General features: G+C 45.1%; 1 protein-coding gene across 1 annotated transcript in view; it reads left to right on the forward strand.

Moving 5' to 3' along the window:
* Positions 1 to 27,955, forward strand: part of LOC144694615 (VPS10 domain-containing receptor SorCS1-like) — a 776,365-nt gene that overhangs the window by 34,461 nt on the left and 713,949 nt on the right. The window contains exon 2 of the mRNA XM_078565215.1: positions 1,928 to 1,995. Coding sequence (XP_078421341.1) covers positions 1,928 to 1,995 — 68 coding nt within the window. The remainder of the gene's footprint in view (positions 1 to 1,927; positions 1,996 to 27,955) is intronic.

The raw sequence follows: 27,955 nt of genomic DNA on the forward strand, positions 1-27,955 counted from the left end.
CTGCTTCATATGACCATAGCAAAGAGTTACAGACATTCAGCCGTCTCTCTGGCTTCTCACTTTAATCTGCTTCCTGCAGCTTTTCTTCCTTTAACCTTGAAGCTTGGAGCCCTCCTCTGCTCCTCACTCTGAACTTCACTTAACAGGACCTTTTCCAGATTCCTCTCCTCCCTCTGACTAGATGGTCTCCTTGGGACTTTCTCCTGTTCCATTCCCCTGGATTTTGAGGACTTTCTTCTTTAGTTGGAACAGTTTGCACCTTGATTTTGACACCTCATCTGGAAGACCACACCTCTGACTATGCAGTGCTCCCTCAGTCAGCCTGGGGCCAGGGTTTTTCAGTCGGCATGCGGGGAAGGGCCTGACACGCTGGCGCGTAAAGTGACGCTCGATGACGCCGGGCGTGCGTCCTGACGTCATTGCGCTGTCTCGTGATGTTTCGTTCGGCGGGCACGCAGTTGACTCCGACGTGCGCCCGGCAATAATTGACAGGACTATTAAAGCCGTTAACAAAGTAATTAATGTCAAGTTTACGCTGCCTGTCCAAATGTACAGTTGGCGGGCAGGCAAAAAGGCCAAGCGGCCTTTATGTTTTTTTAGGAAACCTCATCCTCCAGCGGGATGAGGTTTCCTGAAGCTTTTACTGCTTAAATAAAAAGTTTATAGGAAAACAAAAATGTCCCATCTCGTGCGACTGTGTCATGTGACAGACATTAAAAATTTAATGAAACATGTCCCCTGTGTCACCTGAGGGGACGTATTTCATTAAATTTTTAATGTCTGTAAAAAAAAATGTTTTAAAAAGCTACTGCAATCTCCCTGAAGCAGCTCTGTGCCTGAGGGAGATTTCGGCACTCATTAGCGCGCGCGTGCACATGTCTATGTGTGAAAGAGCGCTGGCTCCGACTCTCCCTCCTTCCCCCACCCGCACAGGTAGCGCTGAGCGTCTACTGTTCGCGTATTACGCTGGTTGGGCCTGAATTGGCCCCCCCACCACTGTGTAAAATGGGCGAGTGCACCCAATCGCGGACAGTGGTCAGCTCCGTCCCCTGCCCACTCCCGCTGAGCCCGCCCGACCGGGGAGAAATTCAGGCCTAGGATTTTGTGCTCGATGTCCTGTGGGACTTGAAATCACAACCACCTGATTCAGAAGAGAGAGAGAGAGAGAGAGAGACCGACCGAACCATGGCTAACACAATGGGAGTTATGGAACTTCGAAAGTCATTGACTGAATGAAATGTTTTTGATGTATATAAATGCAAGTAATTAATTATTAGAAAATGTAGCAAGCATTTAGAGCAAAGTAGCCAATAATGTGAGCTGGTGCTGTCTGTCTCGTTTTTTAAAATTCATTCACGGTATGTGGGCTTCGCTGGCTGGGCCCAGCATTTATTGCCCATCCCTAGTTGCCCTTGAGAAGGTGGTGGTGAGCTGCTTTCTTGAACCGCTGCAGTCCATGTGGTGTGGGTACACCCACAGTGCTGTTAGGTAGGGAGTTCCAGGATTTTCACCCAGCGATATATTTCCAAGCCAGGATGGTGAGTGACTTGAAGGGGAGCTTGAAGGTGGTGGTGTCCCCTTGTATCTGCTGCCCTTGTCCTTCTAGATGGCACTGGTTGTGGGTTTGTAGTATACAAATCTCAGGCTGGTATTTAGGATAATGACACCCAAATTCAGAATCAACTGTACTCGCATCAGTTGAGAACCCGATAAACTAATAATATTCTGTGGCTATAATCAGCGCTGACATTGAGAATACATTCCAAAGCAATTCTAGGGTGGATTATGATGAATTGCCGGGCTTGTTAGAATTTATTCTTCTACCTCTATGGCAGTGACCGATAAGTTATCCAATGAGTCATTCCGGTTGCATTCCAGTGTTTACGGGCCAGCGTTTGAAATCTAATTCCAATCTTGTCTCTTTCAGGTGATTCTAATCCTTACAAAGTTGTACGACTACAATCTCGGGAGCGTCACGGAAAGCTCATTGTGGAGGTGAGTGGATACGAAAGGGCAGGCGTGCAGCAAACTGGTTAATTCAGCAGGGAGTGAGCATTCATTACTCAATCTTGTGTGAAATATTAAGGAGACAGAGACAGCTTGTGGTTATCCTGAAGCATTAGGAAGAGCAACTTTCCATGTCTCTCAATTGCAACTAGTGTCTCAGAGCTGAATTAATGAGAATCTAATAGCGCAGAGATTGTCATTGAGAAAGCATTCCTTACAGCTACTGGTACCAAAACAACAGCAGCAGATCACCGTAAAATATATCAGTGTGAGAAACATTCAATATGATGGCTTACAGCTGGAAATAGTTTGCAAGATTTCTTTTTTTGGAAAAAAATTAATTGGCATTACTGACTAGGCAAGTGATTAGGCACAGTGTTGTGTGACACAGGTTTCTGTCTATACTGTGTGTAGGGTGATGTATCACCCAAGAATTGGAGTTCCCCATCAAACGTCTGGCGGGAATAAAGATGTTGACATCTGACGAGAAACACATAATTTTCTGCGTCTCGTGATGAAGTATTGCCTACAGTGAACTAATTTCCATTCATATACCATACAACACTTGGCTCATAGTCTTGTATGTGACAAGGCCAAACTTGAGCTGGCAACAGAGGGATCACATGTACAGGTTGAATGTAATACAGTTGTAATCCTGATATAGGGCCTTGAACTTTACTTATTTACCGGTACGATATGTGATAGCTTTGTTATACAAACACAGGGCTGCATCTTCTGGTAGGCGAGCTGGGGGGGGTGCAGGGCCCGCTCGCCGATGTGTAAAATGGCGCGTGGGGTGATGTCGGGCGTGCGTTCAGGCATCACCCCGTGTCATTTAGATTTTCAGTTCGGCGGGCGCGCAGCCGATTAAGGCCTTTAAAAAAATAATTAAGCCGATTAATGGATCTGCCCGTCCAACCTTAAGGTAGGCGGGCAGGCCGGGAGCCCAGGCGGCCTTCAGAAAAAACATGAAGCCTCATCCACGGGCGGGATGAGGTTTCATGAGGGATTTAAAATGTTTATAAAATGTTGAAATAAAATAAATCGAGATGTCCCAGCTCCTGTGACAGGGTCACATGAGAGGGGACGTGTCAGGAATTTTTTTTGTACCCTTCCAAAAAAATTTTTCAACTTCCGCCGATCTCCCTGATCGCCCTGAACTTTGCCTCAGGGAGATGAGTTTGCTCTTTCGTGCGCATGCGAGAATGAGAGTGCAGTCCCGGTTCAGGGAATCCCACCCCCCCCATCCCCATCCACACAGGGAGTGCACAGCGCTTCTGAGCAGACGTCATGCTGGGCGGGCCAATTAAGGCCCGCCCATGTAAAATGGCGGCGTGCCCCTCCCAACTGGGGGTGCATATCAGGAACCCGCCCACCCGCGCCCACTCCCACACAATTCCCCCTCCACCAGGGGGAACATGCTGCCCATATAGTTTTAATAAATATTAAACTGAGCTTCGGGCCACGATTGTAATTCCTTGCACCGGCATGTCCTAAGTTTGATTAAAAGATGAAAATAAGTTTAAAATTTGATTGATTGTTCACATAAAATAAATATTTCTTGCCGAATCTGTTAAAGTAAGTCACGGAGGTATTTCAGGTGAACGCCTTAAGTGTCTGTACATTAATATCATTAACAGTCAATTCTACGCTCTGCTAATAAAAACACAGCTTAAAATAAAAACCTTCAGCTGATTGAACTAAAATCTCTATCCTGAGTAATATCTACTTTACAGTCGCTGGGCAGTTATGTTGTACGGAAGGTCAAAGTACAGAGGACATAGTAAGGCCGTGGTCTTTGTATTGTACTTCCTTGCAGAGCACTATGCAACTGGTAGGCACACACTTGCCTGAAATCATTCAAAAGATGAGTTTGTGGGGCGGGGGTGCATGCAGTAACCCAGAGCATTTATTTTTATAGCAGCATTGGAGATAAACGAGACTGTACATCAAATCCTGATCTAAGACACACTTGTAAAAATCTAGATTTAACACCATAACCTTTCAGACTACCTTTTAAACCAGGTCTTTACAGACTCCCAAGGCTAACTATGGGTCTAGTTTGAAAAGTGCAGGGTGAAGCAGTAATAATATTCCATACCTCGCTCCTCATCCTGTGCATGACTTTTATCATAATCACATCGCACATAACTGTTAATGTCATTGTTTATTCAAATTCATTTATAGGATGTGGGCATCGCTGGCTAGGCTAGCATTTATTGCCCATCCCTAGCTGCTCTTGTTCAGAGAGCATTTAAGAGTCAACCACATTACTGTGGGGTCTAGAGACACGTGTGGGCCAGACCAGGTAAGGATGGCAGATTTCCTTCCCTAAAGAACATTAGTGAACCAGATGGGTTTTTCCAACAATCGACAATAGTTTCATGGTCATCGTTAGACTTTTAATTCCAGATTTTTTTATTGAATTTAAATTCCACCATCTGCTGTGGCTGGATTCAAACCCAGGTCCCCAGAGCATTACCCTGGGTCTCTGGATTATTAGTCCAGCAACAATACCCCACTACGCCATCGCCTACCCAATAAGGTTAAGGATAAACAGGTAGAGGCTATTGATCGATTAAATGTCTTGAGCCTATTTTTGTGCCCTTGGGGAGTTCACGATCAATGTCTGTATAGGTTGTCCGAGGATGCAGCCCCTGTTTCATTACCCAAGGATGCTGCTTGCCCTTCAGGCCCACCTTCCTGACCTTTGGCGAAAGGTGCGGTGGTGGGCAGGCAATGCGGAGGACCTCCTCCTTCGCCTGCTCCTGTATGGGCCTGCCCAAGGTGGCCATTAACAGGTCCAGGGAGCGTATGGTTGAGGGGGCCGTCCAGGATAGCTATCTGCCCTCTTCCCTCGACTGTGTTCATGCCCGGGTGCCCCCCTGGAGATGGAGCATGCCATGGGCAGAATTTTGCCCTTGGTGGGCGGGCAGGCCCAACTGACTTGGCGGCGGGCGGGCAGCCGATTGCCACTGCCGAACGGGCCCCGCCGCCATTTTACGCGGGCGGGCCAATTAAGGCCCGCCCAGTGTGTCGCCCGACGGGAAGCGCTATGCACCCCCTGTGAGGACAGGGGGGGGATTCCCCAATTGCAGAGTGCGCACTTTCGCATATGCACACGAAAGAGCGCACATCTCCCCGAGGCCAAGTGCTGCCCCAGGGAGATCGCTGAAACTCTGTGAAACTCTAAAAATGGAAAAATTTAAAAATCATTAACATGTCCCCCTCATGTGAAAACGTCACACGAGATGGGACATGTTAGTGAAGAACGCAAACACTTTATTAAAAGTTTTTAAACCCGATATCAAACCTCAATTCACTGCTATAAAAATATCACCTACCCGCCTGTGCATTGGGCCATGCGCCGACCCGAAGTTTGCATGGGCCCCTCAAAATCCTGGTCAATTGGAGAGTTAATGGCCTTAACAAGGCCTTTAATTAATGGCGGGCGCGTGTCCCGCTGCTGAGCGTGCCCGCTGACCGAAATATCGCGATGCCACGTGCTGATGTCGGGACGCTCGCCTGCGCGGGACATTTTAAACGCTGGCGTGCGGACTCCGCCACCCGCACATCAACCAGGAGATTCTGCCCCATGTTTGCTGGTGCGCTTGAGGCATTTTGTGGCTGGTGGGCGCTGCAGACGCTGGAGTGTATCGGCCCCAGGAACATTAAGTTGACAAAGTTTCCTTTGTAGCTTTTGTTTTAGTTGCAGTACCCCTTTATGGGGTTGTTAATTTGGCCATTTGTTTTAGTTTGCTCAAAGGGAGATAAAGATGGACTGCAGCAGCTGAAGTGCATCACCTCGCCCCAAAATCATATCATAATTCGATTTTATAAGTTTCCTTTAAAGTTTTGTTTGTTACAGTGACCCCTTTAAGGGGTGGTTTATTAGTTGAACAGTTTGTTTGTTTATTCGATGCTCTAAAGAGTATCAAGAGGGAATGCTGGGACATTGTGTTGGGAGGTAGGAGGCGGAGATGTGTAATGCTGCCTTCTGTAAAAGGAACCATCCAGAAGAGGATATGCGCCTCGTTTCATATTTCATCATCTAGCTTAGGATCCATTTATCAATAACCTTCTTTATAATGCAGTGCACTACTCATGTCCTTTCTTCATGTGCTTGGCAATATTTTCAAGATTTTAATGAAGTTTAATGGTGGCCAGTAGACTAATTTTGCTGTGAAAACAAGTGCAATTATGAATTTATTCCTTACAAGGAATGGATTGCTGCACAGTGTAAGCTATATAGACAGTGCCATGCTTAAACTAAATGATATTCTGGTCAGATCATTGTTGGAGTGCCCAGTTGCCTAGTCAACAGGATGGAACATTCGAGGCCTGGAAGAGAAACAATGAAGATTCTAGAAGCTAGTTCCTAGTGACAGTCAATTAAGTTAATAGGAAAGACCAGAGAACCTTTAGGTTCATGAGCCTTTGAAAAGGGAAAATTGAGAGAGGGGATTACAGAGGACTGTAAGGTACTTGTTTTATCCCAGAATTTAAAAAACAGTAAAAACTGGTAAATAAGAATACTGAGATAAAAGCAAAAAACTGCGGATGCTGGAAATCCAAAACAAAAATAAAAATACCTGGAAAAACTCAGCAGGTCTGGCAGCATCTGTGGAGAGGAACACAGTTAACGTTTCGAGTCTGCATGACTCTTCAACAGAACTAAGGAAAAATAGAAAAGGGGTGAAATATAAGCTGGTTTAAGGGGTGGGGGGTTGGGACAAGAAGAGCTGGATAGAGGGCCAGTGATAGGTGGAGATTGCCAAAAGATGTCACAGACAAAAGGACAAAGAGGTGTTGAAGGTGGTGATATTATCTAAAGGAATGTGCTAATTAAGGGTAGAAAGCAGGATGAGCAAGGTACAGATAGCCCTAGTGGGGGTGAAGGAATCGAAAAAGGCTAAAAGGTAGAGATAAAACAATGGGTGGAAATACATTTAAAAATAATGGAAATAGGTGGGAAAAGAAAAATCTATATAAATTATTGGTAAAAAACAAAAAGGAGGGGGAAAAAACGGAAAGGGGGTGGGGATGGAGGAGAGAGTTCATGATCTAAAATTGTTGAACTCAATATTCGGTCCGGAAGGCTGTAAAATAAGAATACTGGTCTTGCATACCTTAAAATGGAACATCAGTAAAAAGTGGGAAATAAGAGTACTGGTCCAAACTGTTTTCTCATTCTGGGATGGAAAAGTAAATCAAGGTGCACCATGACACATCAAGGGGACATAAAGTAAACTGGTGAAAGGTCCATTTAGGCTGGATGTTAGGGAGAGCTAGTGCAGAGTGTGTTAAGCGTTTCTTTGCCAAATCGATCAGTTAGGATGAATTGAATGGGTTCCTTCACCTGGATTTAATTTGTGATTGTGTGAAGCTTGATTGTGTCAGGGGGACTTGTCTTACCAGGAATCACCCAGAGGACCTGCAAGGTCATAATGCGCAATATGGATTGTCACCATTGCGTTTGTTATCCCCACGGACTAGCATTTCAAGAACTGGCACCTTTGTTGCTAATACCCAATAAAAGATGCTTCCTAATGTGGTCGTGCTGCCAGTCTTTAGGAATTTATTCAGTCTTTTGGAAATGGTCCATGAGACTGAGCGAGGTATTACGTTTGGGTGAAGTATTGTGCCTTTCTGTTACTCCTGGCAGCAATAGTAGGAGCAATGTAAGATGATTCAAAGTATTGTATAAAATTAAAACACATTTGATTATGTATGATTTTTTTCTAAATTCGTTGCCAGTATCAGAGTGACAGATAAAGCCCAGCAGTAAACCTATTTGACAAACCGATGAAGAAAGTTCACCAACACTTTTCCATTTCAATATCGTCAAGCTGAATGAAGGCTTTTGTGTATATTATTGGAGAAACACATCAAGAGAGTAAATTTATTTTGCCAGTAAATGTTAGGAAGTGGCTATGGAATATAATAATGCATCCAAGAGGGCAAGGAAATGCAAGGAAAAATGAAATTCACGGCAATTGTTTCAGCCTGTGTTCACAGTAATTCTCAAATTGTGCGACACACTTTACACTGTCCAGTTGGGACACAATTGGGTGCCCGACTACACCATCTGCCAGTGTTTCCCATCCAACGTCCGACCTGCTGACTCTCACTCAATTCTCCTCATCCTCTACCAAGTGCTGCCCAATATGCTCCTGACCTACCACCCAATTCCCAATCTGCCAACTTCTGCCTTAGCCCAGTTCTGACATTGCCATGGGGGGTCCCTGTGCTAGCACAGGGTGGTCTGGCTATGATTCCTTTAAGGTAAGAAAGGGAAGGGGAAAAGTAGGAGCAGATGGCCAGAAACATAAAGGAGTGGAGAAACAGAAGGGAGCGGAGTAAAAATGAAAGTGTTTGAGAAGTCATAGTGTTATCAGAATATCGAGTCAAGAGCAAGTTTGAGGTTTCAATCGATTAATTTTTGCCCTGTTTTGAGTTTATGGTAAATTGTTTCTAATTGTTACTGTACAGACACCACATGTCAGGGCATAGTTATGAGTTCTTTATACTTAATCTCGACTGGAAGCAGTTGTTCACACTTCCTGAACACAATTATTGCTGTTCTCATTTTCTCACAGCTCTACTGGGGCATATTCCCCATATCAGTACATTGCCAGATTCACACATTCAGCTACTTTGCCATAAGCATTTCATGGAACTGATCCAATCCTTTTGCCCAGTTTAGATGCCATTAACTTTATAGTAAATACACTCCGACTTTAGCGTCAGCTTAACTCACGGGGCAGAATTTTCCCCTCGTTGGGCGGGTAAGCATCCTGACGTCATCGTGCTCTGGCGTTTGGCCGGTGTGTGCGGGATCGGCCGCGCGCTGGCCGACAGTTAGGAGGGCTGTTAAGCCCATGAATTCATTAATTAAATTGAGTTTTCCCCGGTTTACCTAGCCTTACGGTTGGTGGGAGGGTGGATAGGCTAAGGGGCTTCCGCATTTTTTGCGAAAGACTCACCCACAGGCCAGGATAAGGTTTCGACCAGCGATTTAAAAATAAAACTTTAAAAACTTATTTTTAACATGTCCCTGCTCATGTGACAGAACCTCATGAGGGGACACCTTTTCCTTATTTTTCAAATGCTTGTTTTTTTAAATGTTAGAAACCTTCATCTCCCTGAGACAGCTCTGTGCCTTCAGGGAGCTTTCGCTGAGTGCACCCCCCATGCACACGCGCTGACTTCCGCGCTCGCCCGCCTCCCCACCCCCACCCAGGCAGCGCTGAGCGTTTCACGCTGGCTGACCGCTAATCGGCCGGCCGGCGTGAAAGCGCGTTCGGGGCCCGATCACGTGTGGCAGTCAGTTTCATGGCCGCTCCGAGGCCCGCCTGCTGCGTCCGCCCAGCGTGGTTAACTCCTGCCCATTGGAGGTCAAATCCCTCTGGTTGCTCTGTGTGTGGTGACGTTGTAACAATTTAGTGTTACCACGGAAATGGGATCTGATTTTGGGGAATGAGTCAATGGAGAAATTCTTCATAAATACTTTCATGATATTGCGAGTGAAATTTTGTAGCCTGTTCTCCCATAGAGGAGTGAAAAAGAATTTACATTTCTATAGTCCTGTTGTTACGACCGGGATGGGAGGAGTGCGTGAATTATCAAGCCCCACTACTCCGCAGGCTGTACCATTAATTTAACTGTTTAATTTTCTCACCGTAAAGGCCAGTTGTGTACCTGTACTTCTAGTACCCAGAAGAAAAGAGGCTCTGACCAGGCTTCTCTCAAGAACTCAGAATGATTAATTTATTTTAATACAAAATTTCTTTTAACAAGTTGCAAGTACTGGTTAACACACAATTGTAATCAGGAAGTATAACTATCTATCTCTTCCTAAAGAATTCCCCTAGCACACACACAGAAACACACACATACAAACTAAGGACAAACAGATAGAGTCTCTCTGCAGAGATGGGCTTAGGAGGACGGGTGTTATAAAATAAAGGATAAAGTCCATAGGGTCTCGACGCTGTTGACCTGGAGTTCTCTCGTGTGCAGACAGGCCGCTGGTCCCAGTGGATGCCTGGAAGTTCTCACCAGCTTGGCTCAGCTTTGCAGGTCCAAATGCAGACTGGTTACGCTCAGATGAGGGTTCTCTGGCTACAGGTTGATGGACACACATAATGTTAAGCAAGGTGGAGAGAGCAGGCGCCAGTCAAGGTAGTCATCCTTCCTCAGTTTGTTCTTACTTAACTCTGGATCAGCTTGTCAAGCCTCAACTAGAGAAGATTTGTTAATCATCACTTCCAGATTATCTAAATCTTTAAAGAAAGTTTAAGCCAGCTGAATATCTGTCTGCGGTATCACTTTGACCTTTGATGATGGACTTTGCTTAGCCATTGCTCAGGTCATCACACACGAAGGAAAGGTTCCTGGACCTTTTCCTGTAACTGCTCCATCTCTTTAACCTCATTTGGGCTTTCTGTAATTACGGGAGAAGCTACTACCTTCACTCCGGCTAAATCATTTCCCGAGAGTAAATCAACTCCACCTGTGGGTAACTGCTGAACAATCCCTACCTTCACTGTCCCAGACAATAGGTCACACTCCATGTGCACCTGGTACAAGGGTACGGATATATATTCCCCACCAATAGCATTAAGTAAACCTTTGGCTTTTAACGCTAGGTTTAGCTATCTCATTTGAGGGATAAGGGGTTACTTTTCCCCTTGACAAAAACTCTTTACAACTCTCATGTATCTCAGTCACCTCCCCTGAACTTACAGCAGTGTCCACTCTCGGTTTCACAGCCGCAGTTAACGCTACAACCTGACCTGTTGTACTTTCAGTCGGGGTTCCTTTTCCTGAGTCACCCTTACGTATCCCAATAAGTCCCATGGATTTCCCGGGCAACTTCCAGCGGTTGGCATGAACATGTCCCACCTTGTTACAATGGAAACCACTTAAGCCTTTGAATGACACTCTCACCCTCAGGGCCTTCCTTTCTGGCTTAAGGAGGAGTTTCCGGGGAATTCCCAGCTGCCCCTTCTCTTCCCTGGCTACTTGTCTTCCTTTCACCTTCCCACCTTCTATCCTTCTCAGATTGGTGGGGATGACATAAAAAGGGCTTACACAATCTGCACAGTAAGCAAGGCAAAATGAATGTATTTCCTTCCCATGCTTATTTGAATATCAGAACTTGATCCATATCTGCATTGTAAACAAATTCACATCAGCATTGTGGGGGTTTGGGCGGGGGTTGGGGGTGTGGTGGCGATGGAGGGAGGGAGATTTATATCCTTTTCATGACACTGGCCATAACTTACTTCCTTATTCAGGAACTCTCCAGGGCCAGAATTTTACCTTTGGCATGTGGACATGAGCCGGAACGTAAAGTGATGCACGATGACGTCGGGCATGCGTCCTGAACTCACTGCGCACCGTCACGATGTTTCGTTACCCGACTCTGGCGTGCACCCGCCGATAATTGAAAGGCCTATTAAGGCCATCAACAAGGTAATTAAGTTGAAGCTTACGCCGCACGTCCAACCTAACGGTTGACGGGCAGGTGAAAAGGCCAGGCGGCCTTTACATTTTTTAGGAAACCTCATCCACGAGCGGGATGAGGTTTCCTAAAGCTAATACAAATGAAATAAAACTTTCTATTGAAATTAAAAAAAACATGTCCCATCTCACGTGAAGCAGTCACATGAAGGGACATGTTTCAATGAATTTTTATTGCATTGATTAATTTTTTTCCAAAAGCGCTTCAATCTCCCTGAGGCAGCTCCGTGCCTCAGGGGGACTGAAGCGTCCTTTCACGTGCATGTGCGAACTGCGCACCAGGCCCGGCTCTCCCTCCGACCCCCCCCCCCCCCCCCACCAACCCCCCCCCGGCCCGCACAGGTAGCGCTCAGCGTTACTGCTCACGATCCACGCAGGTTGGGCCTTAGTTGGCCCACCCACGTAAAATCGCGGTGCGGAGCCAATCACGGGCAGCGATCAGCTTCCCAACCGCCCCCCTCCCTCACCCGCTCCCGCCCGACATGGGAAAAATTCAGGCCCACTGATAGGACATTAAAATTGTATCCTGAGGGACCTCCCTCTTGAGAAAATATTTGGAGCACCTTTTTGCTTTGTAAAAGTGATCATGGGAAAATGCTATTTTCAGAAGCTTATGGCTGATTATGGCCATTAATTAATTCCACCCACATAACAATAGTCCCCACACTTTAATGTAATTGATTGATTTAGGCTACTTTGAGACAATTCTGAAGCATGCAGTGGGGCACCGTGTATAAACACAAGCCTTTCATGGAAGGAGCTCTCTGATATTTGCAATGTTTACTTTGAACTTTTCTTATTCTTTTCTTCAAATTCTTTTTTAGAATGTATTTAAAAAGTGGTTTGCAAATCTTTCACTTGAGAGTGAAAAAGCACAGGAGCTAGGAATTCCCTTCACAGGAGCAGAGTGGGGATCATGGTTTGAGTTTTGATGCTTGCTGTTCTGGTGATGACTAGCGACTGCACCTCAAAGAGGATAGAAACCGGCCTTTGCTGTTTTCGATGCTTAGAAATCAGGCCACACCCGACCAGAGGTGTTCAAAATTAGGAAGGGTATTGATATAGGGGGAAACTATTTCCACTGGCAGGAACGTCAGTCACCAGGAGACACTGATTAATGATACTTGTAAAAAGAAAGAATGAAAATGAAGAGAAATTGTCTTAAGCTAGTGAGTTGTTGTGACCTGGAATGCGCTGCCGGAAAGATGGTGGGAGCAGATTCAGTAGTACCTTCCAAAGGGAATTGGAGAAATACTTGAAAGGGTCAAACTTGCAGGGAAATGGGGAAGGGCTAAGGGGGAGCGGGATTGAATGGATAGCTCTTACAAAGAGCCGACAGAGGAATGATTGGCTGATAAGGTTCTTGATTCTACAGTGCATCCTAACCAATAATGTGTGCGGTCCAGCTGCAGTGCATGTACACACTCCATATGGGCCATGCATTGCCTTGTTTACACCCCAAAAATGAAATTTGAGCAATTTAATTTCTAGGTTTCAGTCTTCAGGTTGCATTCTAGAAAGTTCCAAGGATTTTTAAAAAAAAAATGTAATTTCTGGACTTCAGTTGAGAAACGGAGCTATCTATTCCAAAAGTGGACAGGTCTCGTTTTGTAGAGGAATGTTCAGGATTGGAACAGATGTTCGTCCATCTGACCAGTTCCCAACATGGGAAGTGAGCCACGCGACATCTGACCTGTCGTGCTCCTCTATCCCTTTCACTGTTAAACACCCACCCAGCTCTTCCTTGATTTTGCCAAAACAATCTGCTTCAAGTATCTCACTGAATAATCTGTGCCCAGTTGTCAGTTTTGCTGAGGCTAACCCAGTTCAGAAAGGGGTCTGAAAACAGCCATCGGCCTCTCATTAACAAATACAAGGGACCTAATGCCTAGTTAGAAGACGATTAGGGATGCTTGGAAAAATCGCTTGGTCCAATAGGTGTTTGGGTGTATTTCAGGCGCCTTTAGGATCTGTCACGGACTGTTTGAACTCATATGAGATTAGATGCATCTTTTAATTATATTTATCCCTCAATCAACATCTTCAAAAGAAAACAGATCATTATGTCATTTTTACATTGCTGCTTGTGGGAGTTTGCTGTGTACATATTGGTTGCTGTGTTTCCTGCATTAAAACAGTAACTTAAAGTACAAAAGTACTTTTTCGACTATAAATGCTTTGTGAGGTCCTGAGATCATGAAAGGTATGACATCAATGCAAGTCTTTCTTTATTTTTTAATTAAAACGATAAGAAGCCACAAATTGCCCAGTGCTATCACACAAAAAAATCCTAATAAACGTGCCCCTATTTGGAGGGGCAGAACTTTGTCTTCAACAAAGGCAAATATGGGATGCTTACAGCCAGCAGACCGAGGAGACTTTTGCTCTATCTACGTGTTGAACTTAAACTCATCCCTGAAGTGAAAAGTCAGAATCTAATTTGCATTTCCTTCCTCTGATTCAATGCGGAATTCTGATCTAAATGTATTTTTGTCAGTTGATATCCTTGCCCTGCTGCCCATTGTTTCAGTGTGTACTCACCCTGGCATGAACAGTCTGTGAATGTTAACTCCTAAATGCTGCTATGTGTTAAAGGAGCTGAGGGTGAGCAGCACCGAGAACAGATGTGGCTCCCAGGCAATGAGTCAATTGTCAACTGAGATGTTCATCTGCTCAGGTTTTGTTTGCTAAAAGCCTTCTTTAAAGGAGCTGCTTCCTTGTTAAAGGGATCTAATGTATTAACGCCAGGCCTTATGGTTGTTCATTAGTGTTCTGTCCCTTCTTGGCATCACGTCAGGAAGATTGATAGTGACGTACAGGGAATAAAAATGGCCATACCAACCATCACCCACTTTTCACTCTGCTGAGTCACATTCACACCTGACTGTTTTAACAACAATTAGAAGTTACATTTTTGGATGTAATTATCATAACAATTTCACATTGATACCGTGGGCTCAATTCTGGGCAGCTGGACAAGAGTATCAATGCAAAAAAAAACACACTTATTTCAGATGTCCACATGAACTAAGTTGAGAGTATAAGGAGATGTGGGATTAGACACAGATGTTTCCCCTGAGGGATCTGGGTTCAGATGAGAGGCTCCTCCTGTCAGCTGGTTGTAAAGACCTGAGGTGAAATGAGTTTTGGCAGCTCCATTCCAATTCCTACAAGGTATGAGACCTACCCCACAAAAATGGCCCCAACTTAGCCCTATTTGGCTTAAGGATGGTTGATGTGGAAAATGGAGGCAGAAATCAAATTGATGCTATCGGAGACTCCCGCCTGAGCCTGGGGGTTAAAATATATTGTTGGGACAGAGTGGAGGGAAATGTTACGCTATCTCCTCTAAGAGTACCCATTTGTGCTATTGAATACCATTTCCAACACTGATAGACAAGTTAATAGTTTCATGAATTTAGTAAACAGACAACGCGGGTGAACATTAAGCACAACGTTCTCTTAGTTACTCTATTGTGGTGGGGGCTATTTGCATTGCAACCAGCCACATGACTGGCTATTTATACACTAATTGGTACAGAGAAAGGACACATGCAGAGATATTGGCCCAGAATTTGCATTAGGAATAACGGTGAGGCTGTCAACACTTACCATTATTATTGTGTAAAATTGACAGCAACTTCTGGCATTTGCACATGCACAGTTAAATGCAAAAGTCTGGAATTTGCTATCAGTGTCACCCTGCTCCTTTATAGGTGCGTTATTGAAGTCTTTGCAGTTGGAAGCAATGCAGAATCAGTGCTTTGTCATGAATTTAAACTATTTACCCATTATTCTTGCTGTAAGAACCAATGAAAAAGTTAAGCCTTGTTCAGTTGGGGTAACTAAAGTTTTAACAATATATTAAGCCATAATTACTGATGACCAGTCTCTGCCCATGAAAAACTAATTTTCAAAGTGTGGAGTCTCATTCCCTCAGAAGGACATTTAAACGTGTAAACCTTTAATAAAAACATTTTTTTTTTACAGTTTCTTATTTTAATTTTAATTTTAATCCTATGCGTATACCCCAATCCTTACTTTGCTTTCTATACGATGATTAAAAAAGTGACTTACATTCCCTGTTTTTGCTTCCTGCTTTGCTGTCCGTGAGAATTCTTCAATCTGATTAGCTGATCAGGTTGCCTGCTGCCTGCCCTGTTGCTGGACATCAAAGATCCCCTGAAGAAGGTGCCAAATTCAAATGGACGTTGGAATATAGGAAGCCTGCATCCTCGAGTCTGCTAAAATCCTGAGGGCAACTTTTCCCCAAGTCAATGGTGATTATCATTACTTCACCGCAGACCACAAAATCTGGGCCATTACAGCTAGTGGGCATATGTATGATAAGGCCCATCTTGGTTTAAACCACCTAAAATTGAAAAAAAGCAGAAGTCTTATTTTTTGCTACTTTTGAATGAAAAATGAGACCCCTTTAAATTCCAATGTCGTTCCTATTTGTTCATAAGTGGCTTATCTGGATGTGAAGCTGTTGAGGTAAACTCAGTGATCCGATGCTGAGCCGGAGCTTCAAGGGAGGAGAGATCAGAGATGTGGAAGCAACACTGCAGTGTCTATTCTCTGAGTGTGGTGCCCTACTGTGGTGAGCTCAGGAGAAGTGAATCTACCCTGTTATCAGCTGCCTTAATAGCTGTCAGTTGATGCACCCAAAAATTAGCATGTACTTTTCCACAGGCTCAACAACCTCGCAAAATAGCGAATCTCTGAAAGCCCAACTTCATTAAAGTTTATAATTTATTTAGAATGATATATATGAGCTAATTAATAATTTACATGTATTTTAATGTTCTAATTTCTGTCCTCGGAGGCTACTGTCTCAACTCCTAACTGTTTAACCTGCTAAATGAATGTCTCCGTTTTTATACTTAACAAAAACAGAAATACCTGGAAAAACTCGGCAGGTCTGGCAGCATTGGCGGAAAAGAGCACAGTTGACGTTTCGAGTCTTCATGACCCTTCAACAGAACTAAGTAGAAATAAGAAAGGGGTGAAATATAAGCTGGTTTAAGGGGTGGGGGTGGGGGGGGTGGTGGGGGGGGAGTGGAAAGAAGAGGGGGTGGGTGTTGTTGGGACAAGCAAGCAATGATAGGAGGAGATAACCAAAAGATGTCACAGACAAAAGAACAAAGAGGTGTTGAAGGTGGTGATATTATCTAAAAGAATGTGCTAATTAAGATTGGAGAGCAGGACAAGCAAGGTAGCTCTAGTAGGGGTGGGGTGAAATAAACCATGGGTGGAATAATCCTGACGTGCACCATGCTTTTTCTATCTTGCTCTCCAGTGATGCATGGGGCAGTGGCCCCTGAAGTGTTGCCTACCATTTGCTCCCTTTCCCACATGGTAATCTAATTGAAACATATAAAATCCTGAGGGGTCTTGATAGGAAAAGATACCGGGAAGGACCTTTCCACTTGTGGGAGGAGACTAGAGCTAAGGGACGCAGTTTAAGAAGAAGAGGTCTCCCTTTTAAGACTGAGATGAGGAGAGTGCTTTTTTTCTCTCAGAGGGTCGTTAGCCTGTTGAATCCTCTTCCCAGAGAGCAGTGGAGGCTGGGTCATTTAATTTATTCAAGGCAGATTTTTGAAAGACAAGGGAGTCAAGGGTTATGGGGGGGGCAGACAGAAAGTGGCGTTGAGACCACAACCCGATCAGCCATGATCTTACTGAATGGCAGGGTAGGCTGGAAGGGCTGAATGCCCTACTCCTGCTCCTAAAGACCTATGTTGCTATGGATCACCCGTGACATTGCTGGGGAAGCACAGCTTTGAACCAACTTGTCCTTATCTAATCAGCTCTGAATCTTATCAGCTCTAAAGAAGAGTCATACGGACTTGAAACGTTAACTCTGTTTCTCTCCCCACAGAAGCTGCCAGACCTGCTGGGCGGTAATTTTCACAAGGTGGGTGGGTATGCACCCGACCCCTCGAGTGTGAAATGATGTGTATTGATGTCAGCCGAGTGTGCCGACCCCAACAGGCAGTGGCGCGATAGTTCAGTCAGCGGGTGCGCAGTGGAGTTGGCAGTGCACCCCTCGACAATCAAAAGGACTGTTAAGGCCATTAAGTGATCAATTGAATTAAATTTCTCGCTGCCCATTCCAACCTAACGGTGGGCGGGCAGGTAAAAAAGGCCGAGTGGCCTTTGTATTTTTTTTGGAAACCTCAACCACGGGCAGGATGAGGTTTCCTAAAGCAAATAAAAATAAAATTTAAAACTGTAATTTTTCATCGATAACATGTCATGGTGACAGAGTCAGGTGAGCGGGGACGTGTTTCATTACATTTTATTTTTTTTGTGTAATATCTTTTCCTCTCCCTGGGGCAGCTCTGTGCCTCAGGGAGATGGTGAAACACTCATTCACGCACGTGCGCCAAGTTTGCGCTGGGTCTGCTCACCCTCCGCCACCCCTCCCCACACAGGCAGTGCTCAGCGCTGCCACTCGCATTTCACGCTGCGTGAAATCGCGGTCCGGTGCTGATTGTGATCAGCTTCCGACTGCCCCCTGCTGAGCAGCCCCGCCAAGGACAAAACTCAGCCCGCTGAGTATTTTTCCCAGCATTTTCTGCTTTTGTTCTTATCTAATGTCATGCTGGTAAAGGAAAGGGAGAGACCTGTATTTATATGATGCCTTTCAAAAAAATCTGATTATCCCAGCCAATTAAGTATTTTTGAAGTGAAGTCACTAATGTCGGAAACGTAGCAACTAACTTGCACACAGCCAAGTCCCACAGATATCAACGGGATACGTGACCTGGTTAATTAGCTTTACTGGTATTTGCTGAAGGAGAATTATTGGCCAGGACACTGGGGAGAACTTGCCTGCTCACTTTTGAGTAGTGCCACGGGGGAGAATTTTCTCCCCGTCGAGGGTGTTGGGCGGGAGTGGGTGCGGGATTGCGCGCAGCCGATCGCCACCTGCGATTGGCTGGGCGCCGCCATTTTATGTGGGCGGGTCAATTAAGGCCCACCCAGTGTGACGCCCGCCCGGAAGCGCTGAGCGCTCCCTGTGCAGGCTGTGGGGGGGGAGGGCGGGGGGGGGGGGGGGGGGGGGGGAGGGGGGGGCGGGGGGGGTGGGTGAGGGGGGGTGGCGTTGTCTGAGTCGGAGCCTGCACCCTGTTGCACGTGCGCACGAAAGAGCACAGAACTCTCCCTGAGGCACAGAGCTGCCTCAGAGACATTAGTTTAAATTCAAAAAATTTAATAAAGGGGGAAAAAAATTTTAAGACATGTCCCCTCATGTGAAACTGTCACATGAGCTGGGACATGTCCATTAATTTTACTAAAAGTTTTTACAAGACTTTAAAAACCTCATCCCGCCCGTGGATGAGGTTTCATGATAAATGCGAAGGCCGCCTGGGCCCTTCGCCTGCCTGTCGCCCTTAAGGTCGGACGGGCAGCCCCGTTAATTAGTTTAATTAGTTTTTAAATGACCTTTGACAGGACTTTGACAGTTCAGCGGGCGCGCGGCCGACTCCGCTGCATGCCCGCCGAACTCGAGGCCTGAATGATGCGCGGTGACGTTGGGACGCACGCCCCACATCACCGTGCGTCACTTTAATTGTCGGCGAGCGGGGCCTGCTCTCCCGCTCGCCAAGCCAAAGATTCTACCCGTGGGATCTTTTATGTCCAACTGAGGGGACACTCGGTCCCTCGGTTTAAATATCTCATCCAAAAGACAGGATCTCTGATAATTCAGTAGTGCGCTGAGTGTTCAAATTTCTGGACTAGGAATCTGGACTGCGACCAACTGATACAAGTATGACACCTTGACAGAAGTTCAGGCCTGTGGGTTAAAATCCAGCTGGCAGGTTTGAGCATATAATTTAGGTCAACACTTCAGCACAGCATCAAGGCAGCAAAGGGCAATCCAGTGCAGTGCCGGGGGCGCGCTGACGCTCCAGTGCAGTGCCGTCAAAGTGCAGCACTGCCTTTTGAATAAGACATAAAGCTGAAGCCCTGGTGCCCTCTTGAAAAGGATTTAAAAAGATCCCATGGAACATTTGTGAGGAAGAGCAGGGAGCCCCCTCAGACTCCTGGCCAAACATGTGTCCCTCACCCATGACCAACAAACGAGATTAACTGTGAGAGAATCTCTGAGTCATCACAACAAACAACCCCTCCTGGCATTTGCTGAGTTTGTGTCTGGTCCCGGTGTTCGATAGGGAATATCCAGCCACTAATGTGCTAAATTAAGAGTTGTGGGCATTGTGTGCTACAAGACCAGTGCCTTTCTCCCCTTTAATACCAAACAGATAAAATTGATGCAGATCGATGTGAACCTGTTTAAAAATCCCCTGGTTACCATGGAGAATTTAATTGCTCAGTTGATATCGCCAAGCTTATTTATAGCCCCTGTTTAACACAGCTGCCTGGAACGGTGCTTTTTGCAGTGCAAAATATTTATTCTCCGGTCTAATTGTGCTGTGCGCGACCTTTAGACAGCTCCTAAACTAATCAGCTCCAGCCATTTGATTAATTAATTTTCCATATGAAGAGTGGCTGATATTAAAGAGCAGGCATGGCTGCAAAATATTAGTTTAAGAATTTTAATGATGGTCATGATTTATTAATGCGCTTGTCAGAGGGAGTGCGCTGTCTCTCAAGTCGTGCTATGTGTGCCTCACCAGAGTTTGCTGCTGATTTGTTCTCTTTGTTTTAACCCAGAGAGACAACAGCACAGTGAATCTCTCAGGTTTTGGGGTAATTTTTTTCTTCTCCCTGCCCCCCACCCCCTTCTTCTACTTTGCCGAGCGGAACACTGGGGATGGGGTTATTTAGTTTCGTGCAAAGACCTTTCAGGCACGCAGATTTCAGATGCCTCCTTGCATTTGTTTACCCTTATAAAATAAGATCTTAAGACATAGGAGCAGAAATTAGGCCATTCGGCCCATCGAGTCTGCTCCGCCATTCAATCATGGCTGATAAGTTTCTCAACCCCATTCTCCCGCCTTCTCCCCGTAACCTTTGATCCCCTTACCAATCAAGAACTTATCTATCTCGGTCTTAAATACACTCAATGACCTGGCCTCCACAGCCTTCTGTGGCAATGAATTCCATAGAAAATGGGCCCATATGGCACTTCAGAACATCATCAGCCAATCTGGAACAGCAATGACTGATATTTATATAACGCTTTTAACATACTAAAACATAGCAAGGCGTTAGAAAACAAATATGAAAATATGGCACGTAAGAAAATATTAGGTCAGTTGACCAACAGCTTGGTCCAAGAGGTAGGTTTTAAGGAGTGTCTGAAAGCAAGGTAGAGAGGCAGAGAGGTGTAGGGAGGGTATTCCAGAGCTTAAGCCCAGGCAGCACCAATGGTGGAGTGAGTAAATTTGGGGAAAAGGAGGAAGAAAGGGTGTTCATGTTGATTCAAATCAGTTCCTTTGCCTGTATGATCCACTCAGCCGCTCGCTCTGACCCGCCCATTTCATCTGCTGAGGGGGAAGTTCTGGAACATTTCTCTACTCATCTTAATTTTAAAACCTCATTTAGCAAGCGCTTCGCTGTCGACTGAGCAGGGAAGTATACAACCCAGTGTCCATCGGAGCCATACAGAGCAGTAAGAGTTAAATATCACCACCGCATCTGGACCAACAAATAAGTCATTAAGAGATAGCCTCGAGTGGGGCTATATGTCAGCTTTGAATTCCTCCCCTTCCAATTTTCCTCAATTCAATGTATGCAGACAATCGAAAATAGCCAGATGCAGGAAGAGGGATAACCAGGCCCACCAATGTGAGGAGAGAAATATCTGCTCCTTCATTCGTAAACGGATAAGTAACAAGAAAAGGATAAATCAAGACACCCCTAGCTACCATCTGCAATAGACTCCACCTGGCCGTTCTCCTTAATCTCTTAAGAAAAGGTTTTGTAATGTGTTTGACCATCCGCTTGTGTACATGGACCGACTCCCATTTCACTGGGAAAGGGACCCACAATGCAGATCGGGCATTTACCTTTCAAAAGTGCATTACACTCATACGAAGAGGCCCGAGTATTTCACATTCAGTACTTCCTCTAAGAAGCTGGTCAGTGACCTGAAACAAAATGAGTGCTTACTCCACCAGAAGATTGTAAATTCTGATGCTGACTGTTCACAGTGGCTGAACTCGAACTTGCGGCTTTCTCCTCTTTGTCTGTCACCTGGCACCCGGTACGGTGAAATCTCATCGAAAACGAGGTTTCGCTGGTAAGAGGTCATTCTCGAGCGTTTTCCAGAAAGTCAGAGCTTAACTGTCCGAATCACCGTTCACAAAAAGCAATTCCCCACCCCTTAGATTGTAGGATACACAGAAATTTTTTAATCAACCGATTGTCTTATCAATGGTTCTAAAATTTAAAACTAACACAAGCACGTACCCACAAGCCAAGGTTATCTCGCACAGTTACTAAATGGAACATCTTGATGTCCTTTTTAATGCTCACTTGATTAATGAGGCTTCACATCTGTGGCAGAAATTGTCTTTTCTCAACTAGTTTGTTAACCTGGCCTCTACCAGACTAAAACATGTACAATATAGGGATTTTCCCTTAAGGCTGTGTCAGTGGTCTCCTGGGTAACTGTCAACCCAATTTCAATACAAATGAGATTTTCTGAAACCTTTTGTTTTGCCTCAGTTTCTGAATGCATGTAGAATTTTTTGTAGTACTTTCTAAATGTTCTGTGAATACATGCGAATTACAAGTCCCGAGCCACTATTATTCAACCCATCACAAACTCGGGACCTGAGGAGGCCATTTAGCCCCTCCAGCCTATTCTACCCACCATTCAATGATATCGTGGCTGATCTGCGACCTAATTCCATATACCCGCCTCTGCCCCATATTCCTTTGATACCTTTGGTTGACAAATATCTATCAATCTCAGATTTAAAACTAACAATTGATCCAGATTTAACTGCCACTTGCAGAAGCAAGTTCCAAACTTCCACCTCCCTCTGCGTCTAGCTGTGTTTTGGAACAGGTTCGACGGGCTGAATGGCCTCCTCCTGTCCCTGTTTCTTATGGTCCTAACTTCACTCCTGGGAGGTCTAGCTCTAATTTTTAGGCTGTGCCCCACAGTCCTAGACCCCCCCACCAACCAGCGGAAGTAATTTCTCTCTATCCACCCTAACCATTCCCTTATTATCTTGAAAACTTTGATCAGTTCAGGAGAGGCGGTGGCCTAGTGGTATTGTCATTAGACTAGTGTTCCAGAGACCCAGGGTAATGATCTGGGACCTGGGCTGGAATCCCAGCTGACGAAATTCGTATTCAATAAAAATTGGGAATTAAAACTCCGACCACAAAACCATTGCCGATTGTCGGAAAAACCCATCCGGTTCATTTAAGGAAGCAAAGCTGCCTTCCTTGCCTGGTCTCCATGTGACTCCAGAAGGTGGTTGATTCTCAAATGCCCTCTGGGCAAGGGCAATTAGGGATGGGAATAAATGCGGGCCTAGCCACCAATGCCCACATTCAATAGATAATAAAATCATCTAAATTTCAGGTCATACTCCAGATATCATTCTACTAAACCTGCATTGCATTTTGTTCCTAAGGTGTTGTGTCCAGAGTTGCTCACATGACTCAGGTGTGGAATAATCAGGGCTTTGTATAGCTGTAGCATGATTTCTGACCCCTCGTTTTCTAGTCCCCTCAGTATAAAGGCTAGCACCCCACATTTGATTTTGTTTTTTACCTGATGGCATTTTAATGATCTAAGTATATGGACCTCCAAGTTCCTTTGGACCTTCTCTGTTTCCCCACTTTTTTCTCCACGTCTTTCCACCTAGAAAGCACCACTTAGAAAATATTCTGATCTCTCCTTTTTAGATCCAAAGTGGATGACCTAAAATTTACTTATATTCAAAACCATTTGTCACAGTTTTACTCAATCACTTAATCCATTAAACTAAAACAGAAAATGCTGGAAAAACTCAGCAGGTCTGACAGCATCTGTGGAGAGAGAAACAGAGTTAACATTTCGATTCTGTATGACTCTTCTTCAGAGCTAATGAGAAGTAGAAATGTGATGAAATTTATACTGTTTAAGGTGGGGGGGTGCGGTTGGAGCAGGTGAAGCTATTAATATCTCTTTGTAATTTTATGTTTCCATCTACGCTGTTTACAACACTCCCATATTTGTGTCAAATCAGCAAATTTGGATGTGTAGCTCTCTATCCCATCATCTAGGTTGTTAATAAATACCTTGAATAATTGAGGACCAAACACAGGTCCCTGTGAGATACCATGAGTCACATCTTACCAATTAGAGTATCTGCCTATTATCCCTACCCTCTGCCTCCTGCCACTCAGACTACTTGCTAACCAGGCTAATTATTTACCTTCAATGCCATCAGCTTCAATTTTAGCGATCAATCTCTTATGAGGGACTTTATCAAATGCCTTCTGGAATATAAATAACATCCATAGACATTCCCCTGCCCACTACTTTAGCCATCTCTTCAAAAAAAAAATTCAATCAATCAGGCTTCTCGAGCATGATCTATCCTTTACAAATCCATGTTGGTTCTCTCTGATCAGCTGACAATGTTCAAATATTCCCTCACTACACATGGCTCTATAATTCCTTCATTTTCGCCCCTTCACTTTTCTTTAATAGTGGTGTGACATGTGCAATTTTCCAATCTAAAGGATTGGTCTCTGAATCAAAAGATTATAGTTGGGGCATTTACATTGTTCTCATCTGCGTCCTTCAGGTCCTGGGGTGAAAACCATCTGCTCCTGGGGACTTGCTATTCTTTAGTGCCGTTATTTTCTTCATTTCTGTTAATTTGCTGATGTTGATTGTAGTGAGCACCAATGAAGATTGGTCCAGTACTTGGAATATTCTGAGTCAGACTTTAATGTAAACAGAGAAGGAATGAAACCAGCCCTTTTTAAGATTTGGACTTGATTTTCTGTGGGGTTTCCTTTTTTTTTCTTTGATTCATGGGGTGGGGGCTTTGCTGGCCGGGCCAGCATTTACTGCCCATCCCTAGTTGCCCTTGAGAAGGTGTTGGTGAGCTGCCTTCTTAAACCGCTGCAGTCCATGTGGTGTAGGTACACCCACAGTGCTGTTAGGAAGGAAATTCCAGGATTTTGGCCCAGCGACATTGAAGGAACGGTGATATATTTCTAAGTCAGGATGGTGAGTGGCTTAGAAGAGAACTTCCAGGTGGTGGTGTTCCCATGTATCAGCTGCCCTTGTCCTTCTAGGTGGTAGTGGTCATGGGTTTGGAAGGTGCTGTCGAAGCAGCCTTGGTGAATGCCTTCAGTGTATCTTGTAGATGGTACACACTGCTGCTACTGTGCATTGGTGGTGGAGGGACTGAATGTTTGTGGATGAGGTGCCAATCAAGCGGACTGCTTTGTCCTGGATGGTGTCAAGCTTCTTGAGTGTTGTTGGAGCTGCACTCATCCAGGCAAGTGGAAAGTATTCCATCGCACTCCTGACTAGTACCTGATAGATGGTGGACAGGCTCCCTTTGGGAGTCAGGAGGTGAGTTACTCATCGCAGGATTCCTAGCCTCTGACTTGCTCTTGTAGCCACAGTATTTATATGGCTAGTCCAGTTCAGCTTCTGGTCAAAGGTAAAAACCAGGATGTTGATAGTGGGGGATTCAGTGATGGTAATGCCATTGAACGTCAAGGGGTGATGGTTGGGTTCTCTCTTGTTGGAGATGGTCATTCCTTGGCACTTGTGTGGCACGAATGTTACTTGCCACTTGTCAGCCCAAGCCTGGATATTGTCCAGGTCTTGCTGCATTTGGACATGGACTGTCTCAGTATCTGAGGAGTCATGAATGGTGCTGAACATTGTGCAATCATCAGCGAACATTCCCACTTCTGACCTTATAGTGGAAGGATGGTCATTGTTGAAGCAGCTGAAGATGGTTGGGCTGAGGAAACTACCCTGAGGAACTCCTGTAGTGATATCCTGGAGCTGAGATGATTGACCTCCAACAACCACAACCATCTTTCTTTATGCTTGATATGAATCCAACCAGTGGGGAGTTTTCTCCCTGATTCCCATTGACTCCAGTTTTCCTAGGGCTCCTTGATTCCACACTTGGTCAAGTGCAGCCTTGATGTCAAGGGCAGTCTCTCTCACCTCACCTCGGGAGTTCAGGTCTTTTGTTATTGTTTGAACCAAGGCTGTAATGAGGTCAGGAACTGAGCGGCCCTGGCAGAATCCAAACTGGGCATCAGTGAGCAGGTTATTGCTAAGCAAGTCCCACTTGATAGCACTGTTGATAACCCGTTCCATTACTTTACTGATGATGGAGAGTAAACTGAAGAAGCGGCAATTCGCCGGTTTGGATTTGTCCTGCTTCTTGTGGTCAAAATTGACCTGGTCAATTTTCCACATAGCCAGGTAGATGTACTAGAACAGTTTGGCTAGGGGCACAGCAAGTTCTAGAGCACAAGTCTTCAGTAGTATTGCTGGAATATTGTCAGGGCCCATAGCCTTTGCACTATCCAGTGCCTTCAGCCATTTCTTGATATCACATACTGTTAATCGAATTGGCTGAAGACTGGCATCTGTGATGCTGGGGACCTCCAGAAGAGGCCAAGATGGTTCTTCCACTCGGCACTTCTGGCTGAAGATTGTAGCAAATGCTTCAGCTTTATCTTTTGCACTGCTGTGCTGAGCTCCACCATCATTGAGGATGGGGATATTTGTGGAGTCTCCTCCTCCTTCTCCAGTGAGTTTTAATTGTCCACCACCATTCATGATTGGATGTGATAGGACTGCAGAGCTTAGATCTGATTGGTTGTGGGATTGCTTAGCTCTGTCTATCACTTTCTGCTTATGCTGTTTGGCATGCAAGTAGTCCTGTGTTATAGCTTCAGCAGGTTGACACCTCATTTTTAGGTATGCCTGGTGCTGCTCCTGGCATGCCCTCCTGCACTCTTCATTGAACCAGGGTTGATCCCCTGGCTTGATGGCAATGGCAGAATGGGGGATATGCCGGGCCATGAGGTTATGGATTGTGTTTGAATACAATTCTGCTGCTGCTGATGGCCCACAGTGCCTCATGGATGCACAGTCTTGAGTTGCTAGATCTGTTCGAAATCTATCCGATTTAGCACGGTGGTAGTGCCACACAACATGATGGAGGTTATCCTCAATGTGAAGGCGGGACTTTGTCTCCACAATGACTGTGCGGTGGTCACTCCTACCATTACTGTCATGGACAGATGCATCTGTGACAGACAGGTTGATGAGGATGAGGTCAAGTATGTTTTTCCCTCTTGTTGGTTCCCTCACCAGCTGCCTCAGACCCACTCTAGCAGCTATGTCCTTTAGGACTCAGCCAGCTCAGTCAGTAATGGTGCTACTCCCCTGATAAAGTCTCTATCAATGGGATATCCTCACAGCACAGTGTCTGAACCAGGGAATATCAGTAACAATAGAGAATTCAATGACAAATCAGGTTCAGAAAATGGAAGATTGGATGAAGAGCAAGGGCAATAAAGGAGAGAGAAGAAATTTTTTTTACATCCCCAACTATAACTAAAACCTGAAGGAAACTCTAAACTCTTTTAAAACGTACCTGGATCTGCACCTAAAGTGCTGTAAGCTGCAGGGCTATGGGCCGGGTGCAGGAAGGTGGGATTAGAAAGGGCACCTGGGTGTCCTCGGGCTGGCATGGACAAGATGGGCTGCATGGCCTCCTCCTGTGCTGTAACTTTTCTACGGTTCTATGGAATGGGATTCCACATTTGTAAACATTAATTTTCAGTTCCAGAAAAGTTGTCTGGCAGTAATTAAGACTTATCACACTGTTTGGACTTGCAATGGATGATTCCTAATCTTTTGTCCTGAGTTTAATCAACATCTTTGGTGCCTGCATTCAATATATTTGAATGGGGAGCCAGGCAGCACATTGCCATTTATGTGCAATTTACAGGGGAATGGCAATCTTTGAACAGAAGCTTCTGGAATTTTGCACTCAGTTGTGCATTTCTGCTCACCAGAAATTGCTATCTGATTTGTGCATAAGTTACAATGAGCACTGTTAGCCTCACCATTATTTTCAATGCAAAATCCAGACTGCATTAAATATGTGTAGATGCCTGCACACTTACTGGCCTCTCTTAAGCTGCCATATTTTGCTTCATTGACTGCTTTGGATAAGATCTTTTGTGTAAAACTCTACTCATGTAGCATTCCAGTTACATCAAAGATGGGCTTTGAACAAGGCTCCCTTCAGCATTGCAACAGGACCTGTTCCAGTGGACCTATCAACCCGTCAAGGTACTGGCTGTTGCTGGGTGAAATTTTTTTAGGTGCCAACAGCCTTGTGACATAACCCAAGGGTTCCCTCAATTTTGTGAGTGTTGACATTGAAAAGAAAAGGAAAGACTCGCATTTGTATTACCGCGTTCATGAGCAGGGGATGTC

Source organism: Cetorhinus maximus, chromosome 20, assembly GCF_964194155.1.
Source record: "Cetorhinus maximus chromosome 20, sCetMax3.hap1.1, whole genome shotgun sequence".
Classification (NCBI taxonomy): domain Eukaryota; kingdom Metazoa; phylum Chordata; class Chondrichthyes; order Lamniformes; family Cetorhinidae; genus Cetorhinus; species Cetorhinus maximus.